Below are 26,357 nucleotides of genomic sequence, written 5' to 3' on the forward strand. Positions count from 1 at the left end.
CCCCGCCCCTCAGGCCCTGCCCGGGCGACCCCGCGGCTCTGCCCCCCCCCCCCGGCCGAGCCGGGCGCTCGCGGGTCGGCTGGCTGGCGGGCCGGCGCGGGGCAGCATGGTGGAGAAACGCTGCCCGCGGCTGCAGCGCGAGAGCGTCTACCGCTGGTTCTCGGAGCTGCCGTCCCCGCAGCGGGTGGAGTTCCTGTGCGGCCTGTTGGACCTCTGCATCCCGCTGGAGCTGCGCTTCCTGGGCGCCTGCCTGGAGGACCTGGCGCGCAAGGACTACCACTCGCTGCGCGACTCGGAGATCAAGGCCAACAACGCGGCCGACCTGGGCAGCCTGACCAACCTGACGGACGAGGTGGTGCGCAGCAAGCTGCTGGTCTCGCTGGCGCTGCTGGGCTCGTCGCACCGCGAGGCGGCCGGCGTGCTCTTCCGCACCCTCACGCACCTCGACTCGGTCATCCACAACTACGGGCTGCAGCTCAACGAGGGCCGCACCGGCGATGAGTTCCTGCTCCTCTTCACCATGGCCTCCAACCACCCGGCCTTCAGCTTCCACCAGAAGCAGGTGCTGAGGCAGGAGCTCACCAAGATCCAGAGCCTCCTGGCCTGCACCGCCAAGGGACCCCCCGTCAGCGCCCCCGCCGGGGTGGCCGGCGCGGGGGCCACCTGCCCTGGGTGCCACAAGGTGGGTGCCGGGCTTGGGAAGGGACAAAGGGGCCAGAGGGCATGCAGACCGTGGTTAAGGGGCCTGGAAAGGAAGCAGATCATGATTAAGGGAGCTGGAGGGGCTGGAAGGGAAGCAGACCGTGGTTAAGCGGGCTTGGAGGAGATGGAGAGGAGATGGACCGTGTGTCCAGGGTTCTACTGTCTGTCCCCTCTTCACCACCACTGCCTCTTCCCACTTCCTTTCCCTTTGGAAAGGGGCACCTTTCAGTCAAGAGTTGCTTCTCCAATCTTTGGAAGAAGATACAGATGTCCCTAAGCTATGTAGCTGTCCAGCCTGTTGGGCCTAGGGATTGTAACATAAATGTTGGCCCCAGGAGCTAAATTGGGGTTTTTTTCTCCCATTAATACAGCTGGGGGAAGAGGCTTTTGTTTATTTTATAAAAAGCAGCCTGGTTTTGTGAAACAGTTTTAGTAACCAGGAATTGAGACTGGACAGATGTTTTGGCCATCATCAGTGACAATTGTTTAAAACTATTTCACAACTTGTAATCCATTGGAAGTATGCAATGTGGACCTGCTAAAGTTAATTTCCTTCAGTAGTGTGTGTATTTTAAATGTCCTCAATGTGAAACTTTCAGTGTCTTTTTTATTTTATTTGTTTTTGGCTCATATTAGAGTTCACTGTTTCATAATAACTGGGATCAGTAAGCAGAGATGAATGCTTTTAAATTTGCTGAGGCAGAGATATAATTCAAGAAGGAAGGAACTTGTACAGTGGTTTAATTCCTCAGAAGTGGCTTGAGGCAAGCATGTTGCTCTTCTCATTGTGGTCTCCTGAAGTTCAATATAAGCACTGCAAATGCTCTTAAGTCTATACCGCATTTGGACTATACCACAGGTCGGCAACCTGCGGCTCCGGAGCCGCATGCGGCTCTTTGAGTCTTCCCTTGTGGCTCCCAGCCTCCTCTGCCTCTGCAGAGAGAGACAGAGACAGGGAGAGGCAATTGCGCTTCCCTGCCTCTCTCTCTCTCTCTCTCTGTGTGTGTGTTTGTGTTTTTGTGGGTGTGTATGTGTAAAAGAGAGTGCACTCACAGTGTTCTCCGAGGAGCTGAAAAGCTTTCTGGGCAGAGATCCTCCCTTTGCTGCGTCTCTGCAGGAAGCAGGAAGGGCAGAAGAGAGCTAGCTAGCCCAGCTAGGCTGACTCAGGAATTCTGGGAGTTGAAGTCCATGAGTCATAAAAGAGATGAGGTTGCCTACTCCTGAGCTTGTGGACAACAGTTTGAAGCTTGCCAGGTGAGCACAGATAGGAGAGGGGGGGAGAGAAAGAGAAAGAGAGAGAGAGGGAGGGAGAGAGAGAGAGAGAGAGAGGAAAGAGAGAGAAAGAAAGAGAGTGGGGGAAGAGGAGTGGCAGACCAAGGGCAGATAGAGAGGGAGGGAGAGAGAGAGAGAGACAGAGAGAGAGAGACCCTTTTGACATCTAAAATGAAGATAACACTGCATATATCCTTTTTTTTACCTGTGTGTGTATGTGTGTGTATACACACACACACACACATATATATACAGATATACACACACATACATACATACATACACACAAACACACACACACCTATAATAAAGGTAAAAAAGGATATATGCAGTGTTATCTTCATTTTAGATATCAAAAGGGTTTTGCGGCTCCCGGTGTTTTGTTTTTGGTGGGAAACGGGTCCAAGTGGCTCTTTGAGTGTTTTGGGTTGCATACCCCTGGACTATACAAATTTGAACCCACTCTTCACAATCTTGCTTCCATACAGATGTGGATTCCCCCCCCCCCCCAGGCGGTGCAAATTGAGGATATAAGAAAAACAGAGTTGGAAGGAACCTTGAAGGTCTTCTAGTCCAACTCCCTGCTCAGGCAGGAAACCCTATACCATTTCAGACAAATGGTTTCTAATCTCTTCTTTAAAACCTCCAGTGTTGGAATAAAGAACAGTGTACCTGGATCATGATTAAATTGGGGAACACTGATCTAGTAAGAGTGGATTAATTCTGTTGCTACTGTTAATACATTCTACGTTATGTATTTCATTAAACAGAACCCAGTGTGAGGAGATTTTTGTTACAATCCTGTGTTCCAAAGAATAAACTCAGTTGGCTTACTTCTCAAAACTTAATACCATAGGCAATTTTTCATTTCTCAAACAAAAACACAGGATTAAGTATCAATTTACATAAGCAACTGAATCAGCTAACAATACTTCAAATACTGTTAGATATAAATTCTTGATTGAATACTTGTTTAATGTCATTTGTAAGCATCTGCATCTAGCTTCATGTGTTTCTATAACAATCTAACTTCGGGGATTAACAAAGTAAGTCTATACTTCACGCTTTGCCAAATTCAAGCATTTTGAATCAGAGCTGGGGTTTGCAGGAGTAGCCAGAAAATACACTGAGATGAAAAATGCTGTGTATCCCAGTAGGTATTGTGTAAAACAAAATCTAATGTATTCACACACCAATTAACTCCTGATTGAATAAAAGCATTCAGTGGGATTTTGTGCTACATTTTTTTTTAATATCAGTATTCATTTCTGGTTTTAAAGATCTTTATGAGAGTCATCCTGAATCATAATAATCTAAAAAGATGGCATTAATTTTCCAAGCTGCGTTAACGTAAAGGCACGCAGAGATCACCTACTTGTTAGTGTTTGCCATGGAACAAATTTAAAGTTTGCTCATATACTCATTGTCAAGAGTTGAATCTAACAGTTTGTGAAAGTATCTTTCCTGATAACTTTGACAATTAAAAGTTTGCAATGTTAATAGAAAAAGAAAAATGCATGTTAGGACTTGAGGAAAGATAGGCTAATGCAAAGAAAAGGTTGCATGCGGAACATGCTTAATTTGATAACATTATCACATTATTACCGAATCCCAAACTTGAAACTCTCAAAAGAAAAAAGGGTGAATCAGATCAAGTTTGGGATATTAGGCGAAAGCAGGCTGAGTTGATACATTTGATAAGTGTTCTCCCTCATAGGTTTTCCTCTTTTGTCTTTAGCTTCTTAGGTTTGGTAGAGTGTTATTTCATAGCTACCGGTTACAATGTTGAAGTCCACATATCTTTAAAGTTGCCAAGTTTGAGAAACACTGTCATAACTGATTTGATTAGTTTGTAAAACCAGGGTCTAAATCTAATTAGGTTTATTTACAATTCCACAGAGAGGCATTAGTGTTATATGGAACTGAAATAAACTGATTGCAGGGTGCATTATTATGCATAATCCTTGATATGATACATTTTTTGTGCCCAGCACAACTATTCTTACTGAAAATAACCTTGTAGCATAAATTACATTGACAGCAAATCTCATACTCTCCTTCTTTTATTGAATGTTAAAAAACCGTTGGAATTCCTGCCATCTACCAGATTATAAATTCCTATTACTGCATGGTTGATGGACACGTGAATCTTTTGGAATAAAGTTTGTTTTCACTTTCACTTACTTAGCCGTTGCAAGTATATTTTATAGAAAGATAAAAGCTTGGATTGGCAATAGGGTCAGGTATGTATTGGAAATAAACGGTTTGCCCTGGGCATTATAGTGTAGCAATGGTGAATGGCCGGATGCAGCTCTGTGCATGTGCCCCCCCGCTCAGGAATGGGGGAAAACGATATGCTGGATATTGTGTGAAAGGCGTTTGATCTTGGCCAGAAGGAGCTGGCAAGACGGCTTAGATGATGAAAAGCAACCTGAGGCCAATTTTCAAGCAGATTAGGTCACCTAGGATCTGACTATCATGGGCTGTCTGGCTCTGTTACAGGGGCAGTGATGTGTAGGGACCCCTTTGGCCAGTTGTCTGTTTTAAAAAAAACAATCCACGTGGTAAAAGTATTTGGAATATATTGAGTTACAGAAATTGTGTCCTGCTATAAAGAACACTTGTTGCATTTCCTGCTGAGAAAATTCACACAGTGTATCTGAGGCTATTGACTCAGCAGAAGCCGTTCTTAGATAGCTAAGTAGATAGGTAAGTAGAATAATAGTTGGTATCTTAAGTGCGGCACTTGGAAGTACTTGGTGCTTTTTTGGTCCATGTATTTGCTAAAAGTGAGTCACCGTAATTATTTGATTAGTGAAGTCTGAGACTAGGGCAAGATTTATTAAGTCTTTTCAAACAAAATGAAATGTGACGCTACCTCAGGAACGTGTCTGAGACACACAGCAGATTGTTTTGATTTGAGAATTACTTTTCATAGAAAGCAAATTAACGTAGGTATAACAGAAATATGAGCATTAACCTTTTGTAATTAGATTCTGGGGCCTGAAGATGCTTTCTAAAAGATAGCAAGTTGAAAATAATGTTGCTTTAGAAATAACTGGACTTTGAGAATATTTTTAACTCACGTAAGCCAAATTGACGGTTGGTTTCTTGTATTTTTTCCTCTTACCTAGGTCACTCCGAGATCCGAGACCCCCATAAACCATGTGGTGGGTAACAGTTTAGAGAATGCACTCCACACATCAGCACATTCCATTGAGGAGTCATTGCCTAAAAGGCCTTCAGGGAAGCACTCCAAAGGTACATCCCAACATTTTGCCAAATATTCCTATTTGTATGTGGGGGAAAATAGTCTGACTGCTTAAACATTGCTTATAAATTGATAAAGGAAACCCATTTTTAATATTGCAAAACAATGATAGGTCACTCTAAGACTAAGGAACAGTTTGTTCTCTATCAGTTTTGAACAGGAAGATTCTGTTTAATGGATGGGAGTAATTTATTACCCTCAGAGTTTCACTCATTTCCCCATTTGCCTTCAGAAGGTAATTCTCATGGCCATGGAAGAATCTGTCTTCTTTGAGTAGCCTTACTGCCAAGCTGTACTACCTGCTATAGTTATACCACTCCACAAGAAAGTACTTGAACGACAAACAGATTTGTTGCTCTAACTCATGCAGTGCATAGCCCTGTTATGTTGAATTTTCAGTGCTTAAATGAGATTTTTTTGCTGTGGTCCTTTTGTTACGATATTGATTCATCTATTGCTTGAACTTTAAAAAGGCATTGAGAGGTATTAGAATTCAGTCTGGCATGGTAGACTACAAATGTTGCTTTGAAGCTGTACCTAAGAATATTTTGGAACGTCCAGATAAGAATGTTTCATATAAACAAATAAATCAAATAAAAGGATTCATATAGCAGGTAAAGCAGTCATTCATAATAGAAAACCATGCTTGGTTTTACGGTAGAAACAGACAATAAAGTATACTATTTTTTTTTCTGCTAGTGAGATATATGAATCTAAGGCTTCCTAAATCACATTTGGAAACAAATAATCTGACAGTTCATTGCTTATGACCAGGAAGTTATTGTGTGTTGATGTTCTGAGATTTATCTGGAATACTGAAGTAACACCAAAAATATTGGAAACTCTTCAGACCTGTTGATCATGTGCAAAACACAAAACACAGCCTTGCTCAAACAATCTAAAGAATCTTCACTATTATAGTTTACTTAGATCTTGCTTCTAGGATGGTATATAAAATCTAATTAAGTTTTTGATAAAGTATGGACATTTCAACTCTTACATTATTTAGTTTCCCTGAAAACAATGCCCCTTAAATGAAAAGATCACAATTATTTATTCTTGACTCTTGTACAAACAAGCAGGATAGAAAGTCGTATTTCATTCTCTGTGCAGCATGCCTCTTTAGAACTTTACCAGATGTCTTGACCACAGCATATTTTCCAAAAGCATAGTGTGGGATAAAATACATTAAACCAGATGTTGAAATGAACTCTGCACTCCATCAGCTCTTACAATAGTTTAATGAAATGGCAAATCTGTATGGAAGCACCCTTATGACTATCTCATTGTGTAAAGCTCAAATGACATTTCCAATGTGTAGCTGTGTTCTCATTAGGGTGATAAAGAAACCTCAGATTTTATTTAAGGCAGCCTATATTATTTTCTGTCTGATAAAATATTTCACCAATGTTAACGCTGTGTAGAGAAGAAGCCTCATCTATTTCCCCATTAGCATTTATTCTAAAATATTGAAAACAAAACTTACTGGATTTCCTAAGAATAACATACAAGCAGTAATTTCCAAAACAGGACAAATTAGAACTTATTTATGGTGGGAAAAGGACATTTGTTTCTGCTTTGGAAGGATTGAGACTACTTTAAGGTTATGTCCATATTCCAGTGAAGACGCAGGTAGTCTCCGACTTACAACCACAATTGAGCCCCAAATTTTTGTTGCTAAGCAAAACCCTTGTTAAGTGAATTTTACCCCATGTTATGACATTTCTTGTCACAGTTGTTAAGTGAATCACTGCAGTTAAGTTAGTAACATGGTTGTTAAGTGAATCTGGCTTCCCCCTTGATTTGGCTTGTCAGGAGGTTGCAAAAAATATGGCCACATGACCCCTGGATACTGCAGCCATCATAAATATGAGTCAGTTGCCAAGTATCTGAATTTCGATCTCGTGATCGTGGGGATGCTACAACGGTCATGTGAAAAACAGTCACTTTTTGCACTGTTGTTGTAACTTCAAACAGTCACTAAATGAACAGTTATAGGCCGAGGACTATCTGAACATGCATTTAAACTTAAAGGAGATCCAAAGTCGTTTTATTTAGTGTGCATCTATAAGAAAGTGCAGTCCAGCGTGAGAAGCATGCTGGACTGCACTTGGGTTCTTGGGTTTATAGGTTCCCAAGACTGGATTCGGATGTCATGCCAAACTGTGGTTGATTTGATTGCAACTCGGTGAACACAGGATAATCATAGTCCTGCAATGTTAAAGGCAAAGGTTTCCCCTGTCCAGCCGTGTCCGACTGTAGGTCATGGTGCTCATCTCCATTGGTTGGCTGAGGGAGCCATGTTGCCCGAAGACATTTTCTATGGTCATGTGGCCAGCAGCAAGACTAGACTCTGAAACAGCATTTTGTTTTTTTCTGAAGAGAAAAGAAAAGGAAGAAGAAAAAACAAGCAGAGAAGACAGCTGTTTTTCTCTACTACTGCTTGTGTTACACCTCTTAGGAAAGACCATTGATTTATTGCATTACCTCATTGCATTGAGCATATCCATTTCATTAGTGTATCATGCTTATGCTATTTTTAACAATATGTTGAAGGGACGGTGCTGATGAAATTACATTATTTTGATGCCTAGCTGAAAGGAAAGTGGTATGGTCACAAAGACTGCTTGTAAGAATCCCGCTATGACTCTGTTGAACTATTTACGATTTTCAGATTGTGATTGGATAAGGCTACCAATTAAATAATTTCTTCTTGCAAGCCGTTTATTAGGAGTAGTTGTGTTATATTTTGACACGGGTCAGTTCCACAAAATGCGTACCATCTGTGGAAGGATACCACCAGGCCAAGCTACTGTGTTCATTTTGCTTCTGACCATGACTGCCATTTCAGATTATTGGAGGAGGTGCTACCAGTCACATCCAGTGGCTTTCTCAAAGTAAAGCATCAGTGTGTGATGGGGGATGTGAATTATCTTGAGACATGGAAGCAGTCGTGCTTTTAGACGGAAGGAGATGGTGGCTCATTATTTAGGCCATTGTTTGCCCACAAACAGAAATATGGACTTTATTGCAATTAACCCCTAAGAAATATTGGTTGTTTAGTTCTGCTTTTACTTATCAAAGCTCTTTTGAGTATAAATTCTGCTCCGTCCCCTATGCATATGATTGGTAGTTGGGGAGTGAAGGGGTTTGTTGCTATTAAGATTCAAATTAATGTGTACAGTGTAGAATTGGCTAAAAGAGGAATATTCAGGGAGAAAAAAGCAGTTTTCTGCAGTTAGGTTAAATACTTCGCAGAAGTGATTTAGGAGTTGAAATCCTTCATAAAGAAATCCATGTTCATTTGAAATGCATGAAATCCCTATCTTTTCACAGTTTTGATATTGTGGCACCTACACATTTTGTTTCTGAATTTTGAAAAGATTATCACTTGAGGCATCGTCCTTGTTTGTGCATAATATTGTGCCGGCCTGTCATCTGATCTCCCACATCTTCTTTAAAGCTTACCTGTCAATCTTCATTGACAGTCACAGACCAAAGTAACAACACAGTAATGCCAAAATTAAGAGTTAGCATGCATTACAATTGTGGGCTGTTCAGAGACAGACATTTGATGCCTGGGTGAAATAAGAGAAAATGACAGGTCAAAAATGACAAAGATGTTAAGTAGCCAGTCCTTAACCTACCCTAGATCACAAGGAAGTTGCTCTTGACTGCTGGCGTTATTATTCTGCAAGCTCTTCTGACATTGTCGGGAATAATAGGGGTCAAAGCCATGCTTGGGCAATGGAGTTGGCTTGCTAGTATAGAAGAGGGTGAGGTAGGTCCTGCAGCTCCTGGATGGAGACACCTTAGTCAGCTCAGGGCACACTCAGCTCCTTCCTCCTCTGCTTCAGCTGACTGAGGAGTTTAGTTGCTTCTGAAAGTGGTACAGGTGCAAGCAGCCCACTCTCATGCTCCTTTGAAGGGGATAAAAATATTCATCTCTGCAGAATTCACAGGAAACTTTCATTGGAACTTACTATGCTTTGATTTGGTGCAATTAATCTGCAGAAGGTTGCCCAGTCACTTGCTCCTCCAGCTATTACAATTGTTGCCAAGCTTTTTTGCAGGGGGCGGGTTTTGTTAATGCTTCTGTTTCTTTCTGTTATTATGTGTGGGATGTGTGTATGTTTCTGTAATTATATTACAGTATTGATATTCTCTAGGGCAGGTGTCAACCTTGGCAACTTTAAGACTTGTGGACTTCAACTTCCAGAATTGGCTGGGGAATTCTGGAAGTTGAAGTCCACAAGTCTTAAAGTTGCTAAGGTTGGACACCTCAGTACATACAGTAAATGACTGCCTAACCCTTTGATATGTGCCCTAAGTGTGACCCCATAGAATGAAATTGTGGTGCAGATACTGTAGCTAGCTCAAACTAACTTGATAAGTTATGTCAAGCATTATTACAGAAATTCAAATATACTGAGATCAGGCCATCCTAAAAATATTATTTGATTAAGTGATTAATTTTAAAAAAGATACAGTACCTATTATTGTTTATGTAGTTCATGTAGAGCAGGGGTCCCCAACCCCCAATCCGTGGACCGGTACCAGGCCGCAGTATGCCAGCAACTGCTCTGCACAAACAAGCAAAGGCCCATCCGTGGGATGCAGGCAACACACAAAACCACCCACCCTCCGGTCCCAGAACCGGTCCCTGGTGCCCAAAAGGTTGGGGACCTCTGATGTAGAGGATGTAAACTTGTAGATTATATCCTATTGTAGACCTAGTTTACAATGAAGTGTATATACACTCATTTTTTTGCCTTGAAGATTGAAAGACATATGCTACTCTTAGTTCTAGGTCGATGGGATATTTTTTGTTGAAAAATATTTGTGGTTTTTGATATATCTATATACATGAAACAGTATAAACAGTTATCTAGAGAACATGTTTAAGAATGTCATGTTTTTAACAGAGAGTATAATAAATTGGAAGTCCGGCTATTTGTGCAAAAATAATGTTCATCTGAGTTTTAGTTTCCTGTCCCAGAGATTACTCATGTTTTTAAAATAGCAGTTATATGTTTTTCTCATAATTCCCAATATACTTAATGGGCATTGTGGTTATCTTAAGATGCTGACTTCACTACTTGTCTGGTCACTGAATTCGTATTTTGTTTTGATTTTAACTTTTTTTTTAATATTGAAAGTAAACCAAGTATAATAAAAGAAACCCAAGATCTTTTAATCTTGAACCTGCTTTTGGAAATACATGAAAAAGTTATTCACAGTCTGAAAATGAAAAGGAATGAATTTGCAGAATCAGACAGGAAATTAAGTATTAGTACTGTAAATTGGAACTGAACGTTCCATATGTTGTCCACATGAGTGGGGTTTAATGGGTTTCTAATGTGTGTTTCGTATCTGTGGTTGCATTTGTAGCAGAAAGGTAGTAACTGGATATGTTAGCATTGCCATCCTTGTGTAGGTCGCTCTGGCATCTTCCTGGGGTAAAACCAGAGAGAAAGAAGAAAGAAATGCAACTGCTAAATTTCTGTTTCTCACATTTTTTGGTGGGATCCATATAAAGACTAGGTATAAAACAAGTTTAAATATTAGAGAATACTATCCTATTTTCCTATTAAAATCTATAGCAGTGGTGGCGAACCTATGGCACGTGTGCCAGAGGTGGCACTCGGAGCCCTCTCTGTGGGCACATGCACTGTCGCCCCAGCCCCGCCTCCTCCCACAGCCCTCTCCTCACCAGCAGCCCCCCGGAGGAGAGTCGCCCCCGGGCATGGCCCACATGAAGCAGTGCAGCCAAGGACATGGTAGCCGGGCAGCAGGAACAAGACTCCGCCCTTGCGCCCCGTCGTGCGCAGATGATGCTGCGGGGCACAGGTGGAGGGCATGGCCGCCATGGCACTGCGGGGCTACCTGGGTGATCTGTGGTGGGTTGTGGAGGTGGTGGGTAGACCAGTGGGCATGGCGGAGCGGAGACGGGTGGGGGGGCAGTTTTTGGGCACTCGGTCTCTAAAAGGTTCGCCATCACTGATCTATAGTCTTTCTGTGCTCTAATTGCTAATAAAAGCATGTGACTCTTCAGGGCTAGCTAGTGCAAAGTTAGTAATTTGGATATATTTCTCTTTTCCTCAAGCAGTTATTTTAAGGTATCAGTCAATCAAACAATTCTTCTGTATTCTTTGAAAACTATTCAGTTCTTTCTTGGTATTAGCGTGCCTGTGATGTAGTTATCTAAATAACGATTGAGCATTTGTTTACTAGTGGCATGATCTGTTTTCCTATTAGTTCAATTTCTGATAAAGTTTTAGGTGGAAACTACATCCTATGAATTAAAAGATGAAAAATAACATTAAGAACATTTAATTATGACACAAATGTAAGGATTAATTCAATTGATTAATCCAGATGTTTCAATTGGATTCAGTTCATATGACTTTCCTGCAGAAAGATAGAATAAACAGGAAGTTTAAACATTTAAAATTGTTAATTTACCACATAGGGAGAAAATGTGTTTTGAGACAAGTGAGAAAAAACATAACAGGAATGTTAGTTAAGAAAAGTGCTTTTAAACAATGTTAGCTTTTCCAAGAGAGATTAATATTCAGATTACACACATGGGTATTTTTAAACATGTTCTTTTTATCTGCTGGCATGTTATCCAGCAAATGTTAAAATTTTTTACTCTAGGAGATAATCGGTCAACTCTTGTTTCAAAGATGAGCATTTTATGTACATTAAAAACCTTTAAGACACTGACTTTGGTATGCGTATGTTGCCTGCCTAAAATTTTTTGAGCCCATCAGATCTGGCAAAAGGCATGCTGCAGGTCCCATCTGTTAAGGAATTAAGTTGGCAAGCCCAAGGAGGTCTGCCTTCTCTGCCATGGCACCCGCCTTATGGAACATCCTCCATCCCACCCCACCCCAAGTGAGGTCAGTTCCATCTCTCATTTTCCTGAACTCCCTCCAGACCTGGCTTTATTATCAGGGCTGGGGCAGCAGGGGACCTGTGAGATCTTAGCTCCCTTGCTAATTGGTCTGCTCGTTGGGTCTTCTTCCCCAAAGCAGCAGAAAAGGAGGGCTGGCAGTACAATTAACAAATGCATTGTTTCATGTTTTGTATGGTATAAGGAGCCATCTTGGTTTTTGAAGCTAAAACTTGCCATTTAAATTCAAACATTGGGTGAACCTGTCACAAAAGTGTTTTTTCCAAAAGGTACATGGACTGTCTTGGGTTTTTTTTTTTTTTCCATTGAAAACATTTTGCTTCTTTTCCTTTTCAGAGGAAAAAAACCAGGCAAGTCCAGTTGTCTTTTGGAAAAAGTTCCTTTGGGACAACCATGACCTGGATGATGGAGAATCTCCATGGACACCTTGGTTCCATGACATTGGCTTGCTTGTACTTCATTCCTGTGTGGCATCAACAAAAAGCATCCAAGCATCTTGGATGGAATTTGCCATCCAGATGTGGACCGGTAGAAGTAATTGCAGATGTCTACAGCCCTCTCTGCTTCTGAAACAAAGAAAGTAGGCCTGTGGCTCTTCCATAGGTAACGTGTATTTCTTTTTTTAACAGTGAGCGTTGAAAAGGTGGAATTAAAGGGATTATCACACAAGAAGAATGATAGGATTGTTGAATATTCTTTTGAGGTGAGTATCAAAGATTTACATGGAAATACAAGAGAGACGAAGGGAACAAGATGTGGAGCATTCAGAATGCTGTTTTAAGGCCTTTGGGGATGCTTTCTTTAAAATAATAGTTTGCCCTCAAAACATATTATATTCAATTTTACATTACTTCTGATTCCAAAATTATGTGTCTTGGACATTTACCACTTCATGTTGTAGGAAATAGTCGGCTTATAATTACATACAAGGGGAAAGTTAACGTGCAGCTCTTACGCCATAAGCGGTGATAAAGTAACCACGATAAAGCAGTGATACAGTCATTGTGCCCTCCTATTAAATAATATCTCCTTAAAGTTGTTGGGTATATATTTTGTGCCTTGAGGTTAATCGTACAAAAGGTAGTGAAAAGAGAAAATGGAAGATTTTGAATATCTAAATCTAAAAATAGTACAATATCACAATTCAGCTCCATTCACAGGATAGGGAAAGTACCATAATTCCTATGATCTTATTTTGATATTTTAGACTATAAAGTCCATCCCCTGAGAATCTAGCCTGAGGACGTGACATGTGCCAACTGCCCTCGCTAGTCTATGAATAAGGGAAGGTGCACAGTCTGAACTTTAACTCAGTCTATAGAAAAGTCTTTTTCCGTGAAAAAGCTGCTCCTCTTCTTGTTTGGTTTGCCATGGAGAGCAGGCTGTAAATCCTCTGGTGGCAGGCTTGCAGGAGGAAACCGATGCAGAACTTCCTGACTTCAGAAGCCCACATAAATAACATGAATATCAGGAAAGCCAACAGCAAACTGAGAGGCCAGCAAGGAGGTCAGTGTTTCAGCATGCCATTCCTGGAGACGTTATCCTAACCATGGAGTTCTGATCGGATTCTGATGGCACTTTTCTTCCTTGCAAATATGTGGAAGAAAAGCAAGCCAAGAGTCACGTAAATGAACGCATCCAGGAACGCTGTTCTTCCCCTCGCAGGCTTCATCTCTGTGTGTGTGTGTGTGTGTGTGTGTGTGTGTGTGTGTGTGTGTGTGAGAGAGAGAGAGAGAGAGAGAGAGAGAGAGAGAGAGAGAGAGAGAGAGAGCCACGAGAAGCAAAAGAAATCAACAAAGCCCCAGGAAGAATTGACGCTGCCTGCCCATTTCTGTTTTTTAGTTTAAGTTAAGCAAGGGCTGGAAAAAGGAAATTCCTGAATTGCGTAATGTATTTTGAAACTCTTTCCTCCCATCAGTGCTTTTGGCAGTATCCGCAGGGCTGGAAAAACGCAGGCATTTGGTGGCTAATGCCGTGTGGGGACTTCCTGCTCATCGCATCCCTGCTTGTTTTTAAAAAGGATAGTGGCAGTATTTCCCCACCTGTCCGCAAAGCCTCTAGAATACGTGCAAAACACACACTGGGTTTGTCTGTGTCTTGTATTATAAGTACACGTTAGTTCAGTTAATCACTCAGCTTCTATGGACTTCCACACGATGCTCTCAGATAGCTGGTTGAACCTGCAGGAAGAAGAGGATACAGATTTAGGGGGTTTGGTCCACCCTCTCAGCTCAGGAGATTGTGTCATCTCCTGATAGGAGTCTGGACCAGATGCCCTTGCCCGAGCTTTGAAAAGGACAATTGCAAATATAAGTCCTCAATGTAACATTCGCAATTCTGGGACCAGAATTTCCACTGCTAAGCAAGGCGGTTATTTTAAGTGAGTCATGCCTGATTTTATGACCTTGTTTTGCCATGGTTGTTAAGCAAATCGCTGCGGTTGTTAAGTGAATCACACGGTCATGAAGCATATCTGGTTTTGACTTTGCTTACCGGAAGACAGCTGGGAGGGTTACAGACTGCAGTCACATGAGCCCAGGATGCGGCGCTGCCATAAACACTTGCCAGTTACCAAGTGCCTAAATGTTGACCTGTGACCCTGGGGATGCGGCAGCAGCTGTAAGTGGGGACGGCTCGTACCTCACATTTTTCAGAGCCGTTATAACTTTGAACTGGCACTAAACTAATAGTTGTAAGTCAAGGAATACCAATATTGCCTGTCTTACTAGTACGAGAGCAAATATACTTCTAAAGCACACTTTATTTATTTGAAGAATAGTTCTGTCGCTCTGATCTTGCATCAGGTGTAAATATATACAAGAGAGCAACAAAGGACAATATCTTGCCCACAGTCTTTTGATTACAGTACTATACAAATTGATGAAGAAAACAAGGACATTATCATTAAAAGTTGCTGGTAGGCTAATTTTTACGGGGCTCATGTGAGAGGCCTGGCCATTGCAAGGTTTTTAGAATGAATGTTCCACATGGAATGTATTTTGTGCAGAAAAGCAGCTGCAGATTAATAAACCGAAGCCGGGTTTGCTTCACGTGGTGTTGGGATAAAGCATCACGCCAGTGGAATTGTTCGTCAGGGGTCCTCAACCTTGGCAACTTTAAGACTTGTGGACTTCAACTCCCAGAATTCCTCAGCCAGCTTTGCTTTGCTGGCTGAGGAATTCTGGGAATTGAAGTCCACAAGTTTTAAAGTTGCCAAGTTGAGACCCCTGGTTTAAGTCCACTTTGGGGGAAACATGGACCATTAATCTTCAGAAATGCGGGCAGAATTGCTCCATGGTACATGGCCCATCCCTCCATCCGTCCATTCTGAGAATGATTAAGGTGACCAAGGTTTTTTTTTTTTTTTTTTTCATTTCCTTAGGTCTTGTGGTCTGATTCCTCAGTGACGGTGGTAACAAAGTCTTCTGCCGAAGTGACTGATTTCATTTCAAAGGTAAAATGGTTTTGTACAACTGGTGTTTTTAAGGTACATTTGGAAGCATGTATACATAGTGTATCCTGCACAGCTGTTTTTTTTTAAATAGAGGAAAACTACTTTTTGCATGCTAAATGTCAGTTTCATACTGAATATTTTAAATAATTAATTCATGTGCTGCTCAATTCTGAGCAGCAGCTGACAGCAATAAAGTACAATGCCAATAATCAAAACCAACATTTTCTTTCTTAGTTAGGTCAGTTGTGTCCAGAAGAAAATTTGGAGAAATTCATTCCTTTTCTAGCTGGTCCAGATTCATTTTACTTAGAAAGAAGCCATATGGACTTGGAATCAGACCTTAGGTATACTTTGAATTTGTTTCTGAAATTTGTCCGTGTGCGGGTGTGTGACTTTCAGTTATTATTTTATTGTTCGGTTAATGAATGTAACTATCTAATAAAGTAATAACTCTTACTTAATAACCACAGTTAGTTGCCATAGCTCAGACATGTCAAACAAAAGGCCCGGGGGCTGGATGCGGCCTGCAAAGTGGTTTCATGTGGCCCGTGAAGCCATCCTGGAAACAGTGAGGGAACGGCCCCTGCTGCCTTAGCCCTGGCCCAGGCCGGCCGGGAGCCAATGTACAATTTTGTGGTGGCCACCTATGCTGAAATGCATTCAGTCTTAGCTCCATAAGGCCGTCCATAAACAGCGAGGAACCAGCCCCTGCCGTGTCGGCCCCGCCCCCTGGGTGCATGCTGGGGAGGTGTCACCCTTTGTGAGGAATGAAGAAATGGACCATGCCTTGGCACTTGCCCCGGTCCCACCCCCTTCTGCCAGAGACCCCCAGATCTATCCCACTCCTGCCCAGGCCCCCACAGGCACCCTTGACGTGAACGATGTAGAGCTGGCCATGCCTACACAGTAAGCCACACCCACTCCATCCACGCCCACCCAGTAGGCTGCACCCACTCTGGCCACACCCACCCGCCCCCCCCCCCGAGGGCAACCGCAATGCTGATGTGGCCCTCAGTGAAATTGAGTTTGACACCCTTGCCATAGCTTCATCCCTTGTTTTGGTTGCAGTTATTTAGTATAGTTACTTAGCACAGATTATGAAACTCTGCTCAGATTCTCATATGGCCCATCTATCTTCTGTCTCTCACACCCTGCTTTCATTAGCAGTGCCTGGTTCTGTTATTCTGTACTGCAGAGTCCTCACACAATTCTACTCAGTAGGAATTCATGCAGTCCCTTTGGGGGACCTGGAGGGGGGAGTTGGTTCCTTCGAAGTGCATAATTTTGGGCCCAGATCCATCTTCCTAATTAGCACTGCACAGGATCAGGTTTAATAGGTCTTTTCTTTGAGAGGCCTACCATTGTTTTAATTGCAGTTGCTTTGGCGAAATTACAAAAATACATGCACTCTAGGGTTATGTGAGAAGTTTCCCAGATAAAGCAAGCTTTGAAGAAGGAATAAAAGTAAGAAAAACAGCTTGGAGGGACAACTTCAGATGGAAAGAGGAAAAAAAAAAGTGGGTTATTTCAAGAAACAAGAAGGCTTTGAGATGATTGAAGCTGATAAGAGCCAGACAAGTGAGAATCACAGGATCAATCACTCTGAAGTGTTTTATTTATTTAATTAATCCACTGCAAGGTATGTGTGGCTCCCATCTAAAGAGGCCTCTGATTTTTTAGCAGAGTTTGAGAAGCTTGTACTAGATTTGGGAACGAACAGGAAGCTCTTGCAAAGAACTTAAAAAGAGATATTGTGTGGGTAGAGTAATGAGAAAAATGAATAACTTTGGCAGAAAAAAATAAATCCAGCTGCATCTGGTAAGGCAAATCTGCTTAAAAAAATAATAGGGCATCAGCGGAAAGCCAGAGTCAAAACTGTTGAAACTCCTGTTTGGTTGGTAGAAGCAATTAATTAAATTATGCGAGCAGAGTTGTTTGCTTACAAGAAATATAATGGGCAAGAAGATTCTAGTCTAGTCCTTGGTTTATGACCACAATCGGGAGTGGAACCTCTGTCCCTAAGTTATACTGTTCAGCCAGTCATGGGTTGTTAAGAGATTCTGGCTTCACCTGCCGACACTCTTAACAGTTCCAAGTGTGAGGATCAGCTATAGGTCATTTTTTTTTCAACGCTGTTGTAACGGTCATTAAACAAATGGTCATAAGTCAAGGTCTACCTGTAATTCTAAATTGATTGTCTCGGCAGATTTAACTCACACACAGGGAGGATCGTGGCTGTCTCACGACTTCGGTACTTCATATATTTGTAATTTCCTAATGAGTTATTTTTGACAGCTCTGCTGCCTTAGTTTTGTTTTGCCTGAAGCTAAGAAAACATTATATTCCACAATAATTTTGCAGGTATTTGGCATCATTACCGTCCCATGTCTGGAAAAATGACCACGTCAAGAAATTTTTCAGCACTTCATGTCACTCCCCACAATTTCACGGTTCAAGTGAGTTTAAAGAGCAAGCGCCACCTCAACCTTCTCCCAAAATATATGTATATATATAAAAAAAGATTTAGCCAAATAACTCTCTAAATACTGTGATGTCCTTGTTTTTAGGTACCGGCAATTCTTCCCATTACAAAGTGGGTACGACGCTGGGTGCTTCTGGAAGGTGAGATGAATTTAGGGAGCAGGTGTAATACAGAAAAACCAAAATGAGGGGAGATGGCTTTGGTTAATTCCCAGGCAGGCTTCTCGTTTTCGTGAATTCCATGCTGTATTCCTATGAGTTCTTCCTCTTGCTCACGTTACAAGGCTCCCTCCCTGCCCTGCTGAGGCATTTTCATTTTTGCTGGCATTTGTTCCAGTTTTCAGCAAAAATCCCCACACTCTTTAGCGAGCAATGGATTCGCTTAACAACCACATCATTCAGGACTCATGACAGTCGTAAACCGTTGCAAAAAAGGTCATAAAATCGGGTTCAGTCATGTCACCCGCTTTACGACTGTCATGACTCATGGCAGTAATTGTGGGGGCTCGATTACAGTCATAACTCGAGGACTGCCTGTGTTTCCCTTACTTCCTAGAGAATGATTCATTCCTGTTTGGCTTTCCTGCTCTCTTACAGGCCCATCTGTGGGGTTGCAGGTGTCCAGGCCACACAGAACAGTCTTCAGCACCACCTGCCCCACGCGGCCGCCACAGCCGTTGCCCTCTCCCACTGCTCTCATTCAGGCGGGACCGGACCCACATTAGCATGTAGCCGCACCCAGGTAGAAAACTCTTCCCCCGTTTTAATGACTCCGAGCTCACAAAACCCACAGGCCCAGGAGCAAAATGGAATTTTAGATTGGCTGCGAAAACTCCGGTTGCACAAGTACTATCCGGTTTTTGAACAGTTGACAATGGAGAAGGTAAGATGCAGGCCTCACCAGAAGAATGTAGTGTTTTTTCTATTTCTATTTTTACCTTCCCTTCCTTTCTCTTTCTCTTTCCCTTTCTCTGCCCTATTCAGTTTCACAGTTCACAAATTGTATTTCTAGCGAACAGAATCTCTCAATAATCTGGGAAAGAGCTGCGCCAGTGTAGGCTTTATTTAGAGGAATGCCTCTTTTAAAATGGTTTTTGTAGTAGGTCTTTGCAGAGGTATGTTGTAAAGCTAGGACAATCTTATTCTGGTTTAAAAATGATACTGGGATGCCCTCTGGTGGAGGTGAATTATGTCACTTAAACCTAGAGCAGCTCTGATGTGCATCTTCTAGTAGATTTTAATCTGAGTATTTTGGGATATCTTTAGCTGTACATTGAATTCAGTGCAAGGCTGAGTTTTATTATTTTAATATTTTTCTCTCTTTTATTGGGATGTATCCCAATTCATCATGCCTGCCTCAGTATTCTCAATTTGACAAATGCTTTTATGTTTAGAAAACGCGCTGATTATTTGCCTTTCTCCACAAGTTCTTGAGCCTCACCGAAGAAGATCTTAATAAGTTTGAAACACTAACCATGGGAGCAAAGAAGAAACTCAAGACCCAGCTGGAACTGGAAAAGTAAGTATCGGCCTGCAGAAACGCAAGCAGGTTTCCCCTCAGTGTGATTTGTAACTAATTTTAAGGAAACTTGGTTTTTAAGACATCATTCCCAACAACTTAGAACTGTATTGTATGTTCTTAAAAAAGAACTGGGAAAGATTTGAGCTGAAGTCCACAAGTCTTAAAGTTGTCAAGGTTGCAGACCCCTGTCCTAGATGGAGGGGTCATTCGATTTCTGTTCCAGAATGTTCCCGTGGTCAGTATAGGTAGTCCTTAACTTATGAAGGCAGTGCTGTCACTAAGCAACACGGTTGTAAAGCATTTGTTGATGGTGATGCTGACAGTCCAGTTGCCATTGTCAAGTGAGGACATTATGTGACTGCAACTTTGGACTTCTGCCAGCTCCCCCATTGACTTAGTGGGAAGCCAGCAGGAAACCCTGGAAATCAGGGTCACAGGACTGCAGTGTCGTAATAGTGAGCCAGTCACCATGCGCCTGGGTTGGAGTCGTGTGGTGGTGGGTATAATGTACCTATAATGTTCTAGAACTAGAACCTGTCAGAGGCACCTTTTGTTCAGGATCATCACAACTTTGAGCCATCTCTGAAGGATCTATATCTGTACTAGCTCTGAAGGATCTCATAGAAAAAGCACCTGTTAATTGCTGTTGGGAAAGGGATGAGGGATGACCCATGGATGTATCTGAAAATTGTGGTCTGGCTAGAAGACACATGATGATTGTATTCAACTGTTTTCCCAACCTTTTTTTAACGGCAGAGAAAAGTCAGAGAAGCGGACCATGAACCCGGCCCCCTCCCCATCTGTGAGGTCTGGGGTGGCCAGAGTTCCTCCCACCACTCACATCAACCCCATACAGAACATTCGTGGGAACCATGCCACAGGTAAAGAGGTCCCCGTGTCAGATGAGTGGGCCTCCCCCATTAGTACCGCCTGGAGCCTTTCCTCGTCTGCCTCTTGAGGGACCAAGCTAAGACTGAGTGATCCCGAAAAGGGCTCTTGTCTTCTTTTGTCCTTCTGCTTAAATCTGTGACGTCCAAGGTTAGGCCTTTCTTTAGAAAGCAACTTCCTTAATCGCAGCCCTCGCCTTCTCGTTTCTGATAAGGATTTCTTCTTTCCTCCCTCCAGAACTCCACGTGGACGTGGATCAGACGGTCACCCCCACCCCCCGCGAAGGCAGCTCCTCAGAGTCCTCCAGCTCCTCCTCCAGCCCCATGGGGATGCAGCCCCGGGAAGAAAGCTCAGACAGCGCTGAGGAGAATGAGAGGCGTAAGGGCGTCCCCCTTCACTCTGTGGCAGCCCCTATCCCTCCTTCGGCCGGGGTGCTGCTGCAGTTGATCCCGTTTGCCTTGCAGGTGTGGAGATTCACCCGGAGCGCTCGGAGAAGGAGAAGCCGGTCATGATCCTGAATCACTTCGGCTCCAGCTCGGCCCGGCCCACGGCTCAGGTTTTGCCCGTGCAGAACGAGGCAGGGTCTAGTCCGTCCACTCACCACCCCTTGCCAGGACAGATGACAGCCACTCCGATTCGAATATTAAACTCTATGCACAAATCCGAGCGCGGAAACGCAGACCTGAAGCTCCTTTCTTCCCCTATGCACTCGCTTTTACCTTTAGAGGAGAGGACCAAGTTCTCAGCTGGGGCCGCTCAGAATAGTGTCAAGATGGAGAAGAGCTTTGGAAACACCCTGGCGGATCGGATCCCAGCGTCTCTGCATCAGCCCCTCCAAGTGTTCTCGGCTGTCCCTGAAAATGGCTCCTCCGCGCCTTCTATTCATTTCGGACCACGATCCAAATTGGTCCATGCGCCTGTGCTGGACCGAGTGGCAAAACCATCCCAGCTGCCAGGCATCCTGGTGGAAACCAGCACCACAGCCACCGTCACCTCGAGCACGGTCTTCCACATGGCCCGCCCCCCCATCAAGCTCCTAGTCTCTTCCTCCGTGCCCACTGATGCCACCCTGGCGGGGCAGCCGTCCTGCTCCAACAGTATGCAATTCAGCGTGTCTCCAGCAATAATCAGCCCTCGGACGGCTCTGTACACCGCCAACACCAAAGTGGCCTTTTCTGCCATGAGCGGCATGCCAGTGGCCCCCATGCCCAGCAGCACCTTCTGTGCGAACAGCAACCCCGCCGCGTCTTCCAGCAGCCACCTCGCCACCTCCTTCGCCAACATGGGCAGCCTGTCCAGCTGCCCCCCTCCCAGCTCCAGCCCCACGCTGTCCTCAGCTGCGGAGAACAGCTTCTATGGCGGGGGTGGCTCCGCAGGGAACATGCCCGTCCCTAACCAGAACAACCAGCACCACCATCACCACCACCAGCAGCAGCCGCCTGGCTGCATGGTCTGCAGTTCCTGCGGCTGCAGCGGGAACTGCGGCTCCAGTGGCATGACTGTGAGCTACACAAACTACTTCCAGCACCCCTTTTCAGGGCCGTCGATGTTTACGTTCCCCTTCCTGCCCTTCAGCCCTCTGTGCAGCAACGGCTACGTCAACACCCAGCAGTACAACAGCAGCTCGGCCTTCCCCATGGTCCACTCTCCGTACAGCGGCGGCCCCACGCCGGACTCCCTCATGAGCGGACAATCCGCCTTTGCGGTGCCCCCCATGCAAAGCTTCATGACCGGCACCGCAGGGGTGTACCAAGCCCAGGGGATGGTGAACCACGGCGGGGGCTCAGGACAAAAGAAGCCTGGGAACCTCTCCTGCTACAACTGTGGAGCCAGCGGCCACCGAGCTCAGGACTGCAAGCAGCCCCCGATGGATTTCAATCGACAAGGTGAGGAGGGTCGGGGCTTGTTGGAGGTGGTTAGCCCCCCCCCCCAAAAGGCAGTCAGGGACTGTGGTTCTGGGCACCAGGAGAGACAACAAACCTTGTTGAAAATGCAAGTGTGAATTTGCCATTCTTGGCCAGGTTTGACCCAGTCCCCGAATGGCCCTAGTAGAAGCACCAGTCTGTGGTTGTGAAGGACACCGGCTGGGGTGCAGAAGGCCCGGGTGCAAGTCCCCCGCTCTCTGCCCTGTCTACTTTAGAAAGTTATGAGGACGAGAAGAAAGGCAGAGTATAAAAAACGAATTGTTTTTTGAGTATTCTGTAGTGCGGGAGAAGCTGAAGTAATGAAGGTTTCTCTTAGCCTGAGGAGGCCGAGACGGGAAGGCAGCCAGGGTAGCTCCCGAGGTGTCTCGGCTGCCCATAAGGTGAACCCCTGCTTGTGGTCCTTGATTTACGGCCAGTTGCTTAGCGGCCGCTTGAAGTTGCAGCGGCACTGAAAGAAGTGACTCCCACTCAGCGTAGCCTCGCCATGGTCTTGGGATCGAAATTTGGATGCTTGGCAGCCAGCATGTATTTACGGTTGGGTGTGTGTGTGTGGCTTCCCAGGGTCACGTGATCACCACTTGCGATCTTCCAGTGGGGGAAGCCGGATTTGCTTAATGAAGGCATGCCTCACTTAACGACTGCAGGGATTCTCTTAAGTAAAAAGTTGTAGAACTGGGCACGACTCACTTAACAGCTTCCTTGCTCCCAGTTGTGGTTGCAAGTTGAGGATTACCTGTATTGTGTCCCCAATTATCTGAGAATCTACGGATCTGAATTGGGATTCCTACAATCCGGATTGTAAAACGTGCTAATTTAACATTCCTTCTTTTTCCTTCAGGTACATTTCGGTTAAAATACGCTCCCCCGGCTGAGAGTTTAGAGTCCACAGACTGACCTTAACTTCAGATGCAATATTTTGTGATGGCAACAAGGCCATGAAATAATTAGGAAACTTCAGATTGGAACATAGGGAGTCTATCTGTTGAGCTTAATTAATGTTATTTTTTTAATCCAAAGGTGCTCTACTTCAACCCTAGGAAGGAACTGAAACTTTGGGGGTCGTTGGGGGGGGGGCTTCGAAGCCCTTTTTTTTTTTTTATTCCTGAAATTGCCAAAACGATAACAGATGTTGGATCTCCCGAAGATGGGCGAGACTGGCCAACTGTCTTTTCTGTTGTATAGAAACTGCTGCACTTTTGCCGAAGAATGTTGCCATAATTTCACCTTCCATGCTGAAAAATTAAACTCCTGGGCAGCTACGTTATAATCTGGAGTTGGAGTGAGAGCTGAAGGCCAGTGGGGCAGACGCTGCCATTCGCCTGCTGGACTCAACCTCGGAAGCTAGAGAAACATCTCTCCTTTTTTTCCCCCTCTCAAAATAAATCAGGCACTACACTCTGGGATTTTAAAGGGTTGCACTAGAGAAGAATGTATAATTCTGTTCTGACTATCTGCACTTCTAGCAAACTGAGGTCAGGGGAAGAGAGGTTGGGAACAGGCACCAGCAGGCTACGTGGGTCTTCTAATAAAGGAAAAAAACTTAACCCTCTTTTTCTTCCCAAAGAACAGAGATGAATGCTTCATTCTGGAAACAGTTACACCACGTTGGTCAGCAACTACTCTTAACGTAAGACTAAGTTACCAGCGGTGGATTAAACTTAGTCTCCAAGGGTCTAGTGCCAGAGACTCGGTGGTGTGTTTTTTTTAAAAAAAAAAAATCTCTTCTACGACTTAAGGAAGTGTTAACAGTTCAGCGGTTTCTGCCATAGGAAATGGTGTTCTGCATCTGTAATAAATTTTAAAATTTAGACTCTTCCAGGAATTTGTTGGGTTTAGAAGGCACAGCGTCAAATACAGTACAGTAGCATACCGTTTCATTACTTAGGAAGGTTTGTAGTTTGCCTATTTCATTTGATATGAGCTATAAAAAATTTAGCTTTGGTAGCTATGTAGCAGCCAGTAGCGCTTATCCAAAGGGGTTGAAACAATGTGGATTTACCTGTCAAAGGGAGGCAACGGTTTTTAAAAATTCATTTTCCCAGCGGTACACCTTGCTTCATCATCTGGGCTGCCTCAATTCATAGTCATGTAGGACGGGATTGGCTGGCTCTCCCCATTTTTTTAATGGGCTGTTTTGTAGTAGAAGAGAGCTCCCCTCTGAACTGTAGGAGTAGCAGTGCCAATAATTTCCCTCTGCTTTCCACAAAGCAGCGGCGAGTTCCATTCCTGAGCTGGTCTGTTGCCTTGGACACTGATATTCTAGCAGGCCTGCATCTGACATCCGTTATTTCTATGCAATGGAGTATTCCATTTCCATCTCCTCACTTCGGCTTCACCAAAACAGGGTTAGATGGGTGTGAGACAGACTTTAGTTGAACTTTATTCGCTCCAAACTCGGGGGTAATAATGTGGTTGCTGTTAAAATCAGTCTGCCAAGATCATAATGTGTAAAACCCATTTTAGTGCCCTGAATGATTGAGGCTGCTGTTATACATGGTTACTGTTAGGAAAATCAAAAAACTATATTCAAAGTGGATGGGAACTCAGCAATTTACGTGGCCTTAATGATCTTGCCATGAGTAGAAACATCCTGCCGTGGTTATTACATCTTTCAGTTCATGTTTATTCTTAAAGATGAAAATACTTTTAGTAGTCTGAAATATACGCTAAGAGCCAAATGTCCATTAAAAAAAAAAAAGGAATCCTACCATCCCACAAGCTTAGCAGAATAAAAATCTGATTGGTTTTCTTAATTGGGAAGCCTCTAGAACAGTGTTTCTCAACCTTGACCATTTTAAGGCATGTGGACTTCAACTCCCAGAATTCCACAGCCAGCATTGCTGGCTGTGGAATTCTGGGAGTTGAAGTCCACATGCCTTAAAATGGTCAAGGTTGAGAAACACTGCTCTAGAAACTTGCCTGTTACACCTGTGCAATTAAAAAAAGTGATTTTCTTTCCCATGGAAAAAAAAACACTCGCTCAGCCCTCCAACTTTCAGAGAGAACCACTTTGATGATAGCAGAGAAAATGCAGCAGAATCCCCAGAAGAAAACCTGATCAGACTTTGTTTTGCCTCCGAAAGTATTAGGTTTGCCTTACAGCTCTCCATTCATATTCTCCACTACTCAGAAGTGGTTGGCAGTGTTTCACATAGGAGGAAATGCCCATGCAGGCCTCACGTGAAAGAACAATTAAACACTTTCTTAGAACATACTAACTGCGTGCCTCAGTTTGGTTGCAATTTTGCACTGAAGGACTTGAAGGAATGTGACTCAATTCATGTTAAAAAACAAAACAAAAAAAACAGCACATAATGCAGGATTGGCCAAAATCCTGGCCTAGAGGGGATGAAGCATTTCCTTGCTAAAAAAAATCAGACTCTCTGCATTGAAGGAAGATTATTTTCACTGACTGTACTGTAGGATGTTTGCCAGGTATGGGAGTTAATGAACGAGAACCTAATGGAATACTACAAGACTAAACTAGCACCTGATTAAGAGAGCAGCTTTCTAATTTTGTTAAAAATGATGCCTTCCATATTGTCCTGAAATAAACACTCTTGAGACACCTAGAGGAAACGCTCTCCCAGATACACTTCATTTTAAGGCTGAAATGACCCTAAAATGATTAGATTCCTTATGCTAGCCAAAGGTGCTCTTGTTGCAGACAAGTAGACACACTCTTATTAACAGGCTCTACCTGGAAGCAGAAATTAAAGTTGGCAGAGCAATTCAGAAAGCTACCACTATCCACATCTTCCTTTGGAACTCTCTCCGTAAACTGAATTCTGTTAATAAACATTTATGTCCCCAAATGGCAGGTTAACATGTTTTCCAGTTATAACTTTCCGTTTGGAGCAAAAGGGATGCCTTTTGCCCGTTTCGAGCCATTTCTTTTACTCCTAGTATTACAAAATGTGCAC

The 26,357-nt window shown here is 43.6% G+C and overlaps 1 protein-coding gene across 3 annotated transcripts; it reads left to right on the top strand.

The window, feature by feature from the left end:
* Positions 1-25,132, top strand: ZCCHC14 (zinc finger CCHC-type containing 14). 3 transcript variants are annotated; one of them, XM_039318616.1, is made up of 13 exons: positions 1-682; positions 5,109-5,235; positions 12,794-12,867; positions 15,547-15,618; positions 15,853-15,962; positions 17,980-18,074; positions 18,186-18,240; positions 18,697-18,982; positions 19,527-19,618; positions 20,378-20,502; positions 20,747-20,887; positions 20,974-22,395; positions 23,452-25,132. In XM_039318616.1, exons 1-13 carry the CDS (start codon positions 107-109, stop codon positions 23,469-23,471), a joined length of 3,195 nt encoding a protein of 1,064 aa, XP_039174550.1. In that variant the 5' UTR covers positions 1-106; the 3' UTR covers positions 23,472-25,132. The 3 variants fall into 3 exon arrangements, with proteins under 3 accessions (XP_039174550.1, XP_039174548.1, XP_039174549.1); XM_039318614.1 differs by having other exon boundaries at positions 2-682; positions 23,617-25,132; XM_039318615.1 differs by having other exon boundaries at positions 7-682; positions 23,273-25,132.
* The last annotated feature ends 1,225 nt before the right edge of the window (positions 25,133-26,357 follow it).

Source organism: Crotalus tigris, unplaced genomic scaffold (assembly GCF_016545835.1).
Source record: "Crotalus tigris isolate CLP2741 ecotype Arizona unplaced genomic scaffold, ASM1654583v1 scf7180000021447.437961, whole genome shotgun sequence".
In the NCBI taxonomy this organism is placed as follows: Eukaryota; Metazoa; Chordata; class Lepidosauria; order Squamata; family Viperidae; genus Crotalus; species Crotalus tigris.

Excerpts from the sequence above, each read along its gene's own strand:
- ZCCHC14 (XM_039318614.1), top strand. The coding sequence starts at position 107 with ATGGTGGAGAAACGCTGCCCGCGGCTGCAGCGCGAGAGCGTCTACCGC. Across the intron at positions 15,619-15,852 it reads TGACTGATTTCATTTCAAAG|TTAGGTCAGTTGTGTCCAGA; the intron begins GTAAAATGGTTT and ends TTTCTTTCTTAG. Across the intron at positions 15,963-17,979 it reads GACTTGGAATCAGACCTTAG|GTATTTGGCATCATTACCGT; the intron begins GTATACTTTGAA and ends ATAATTTTGCAG.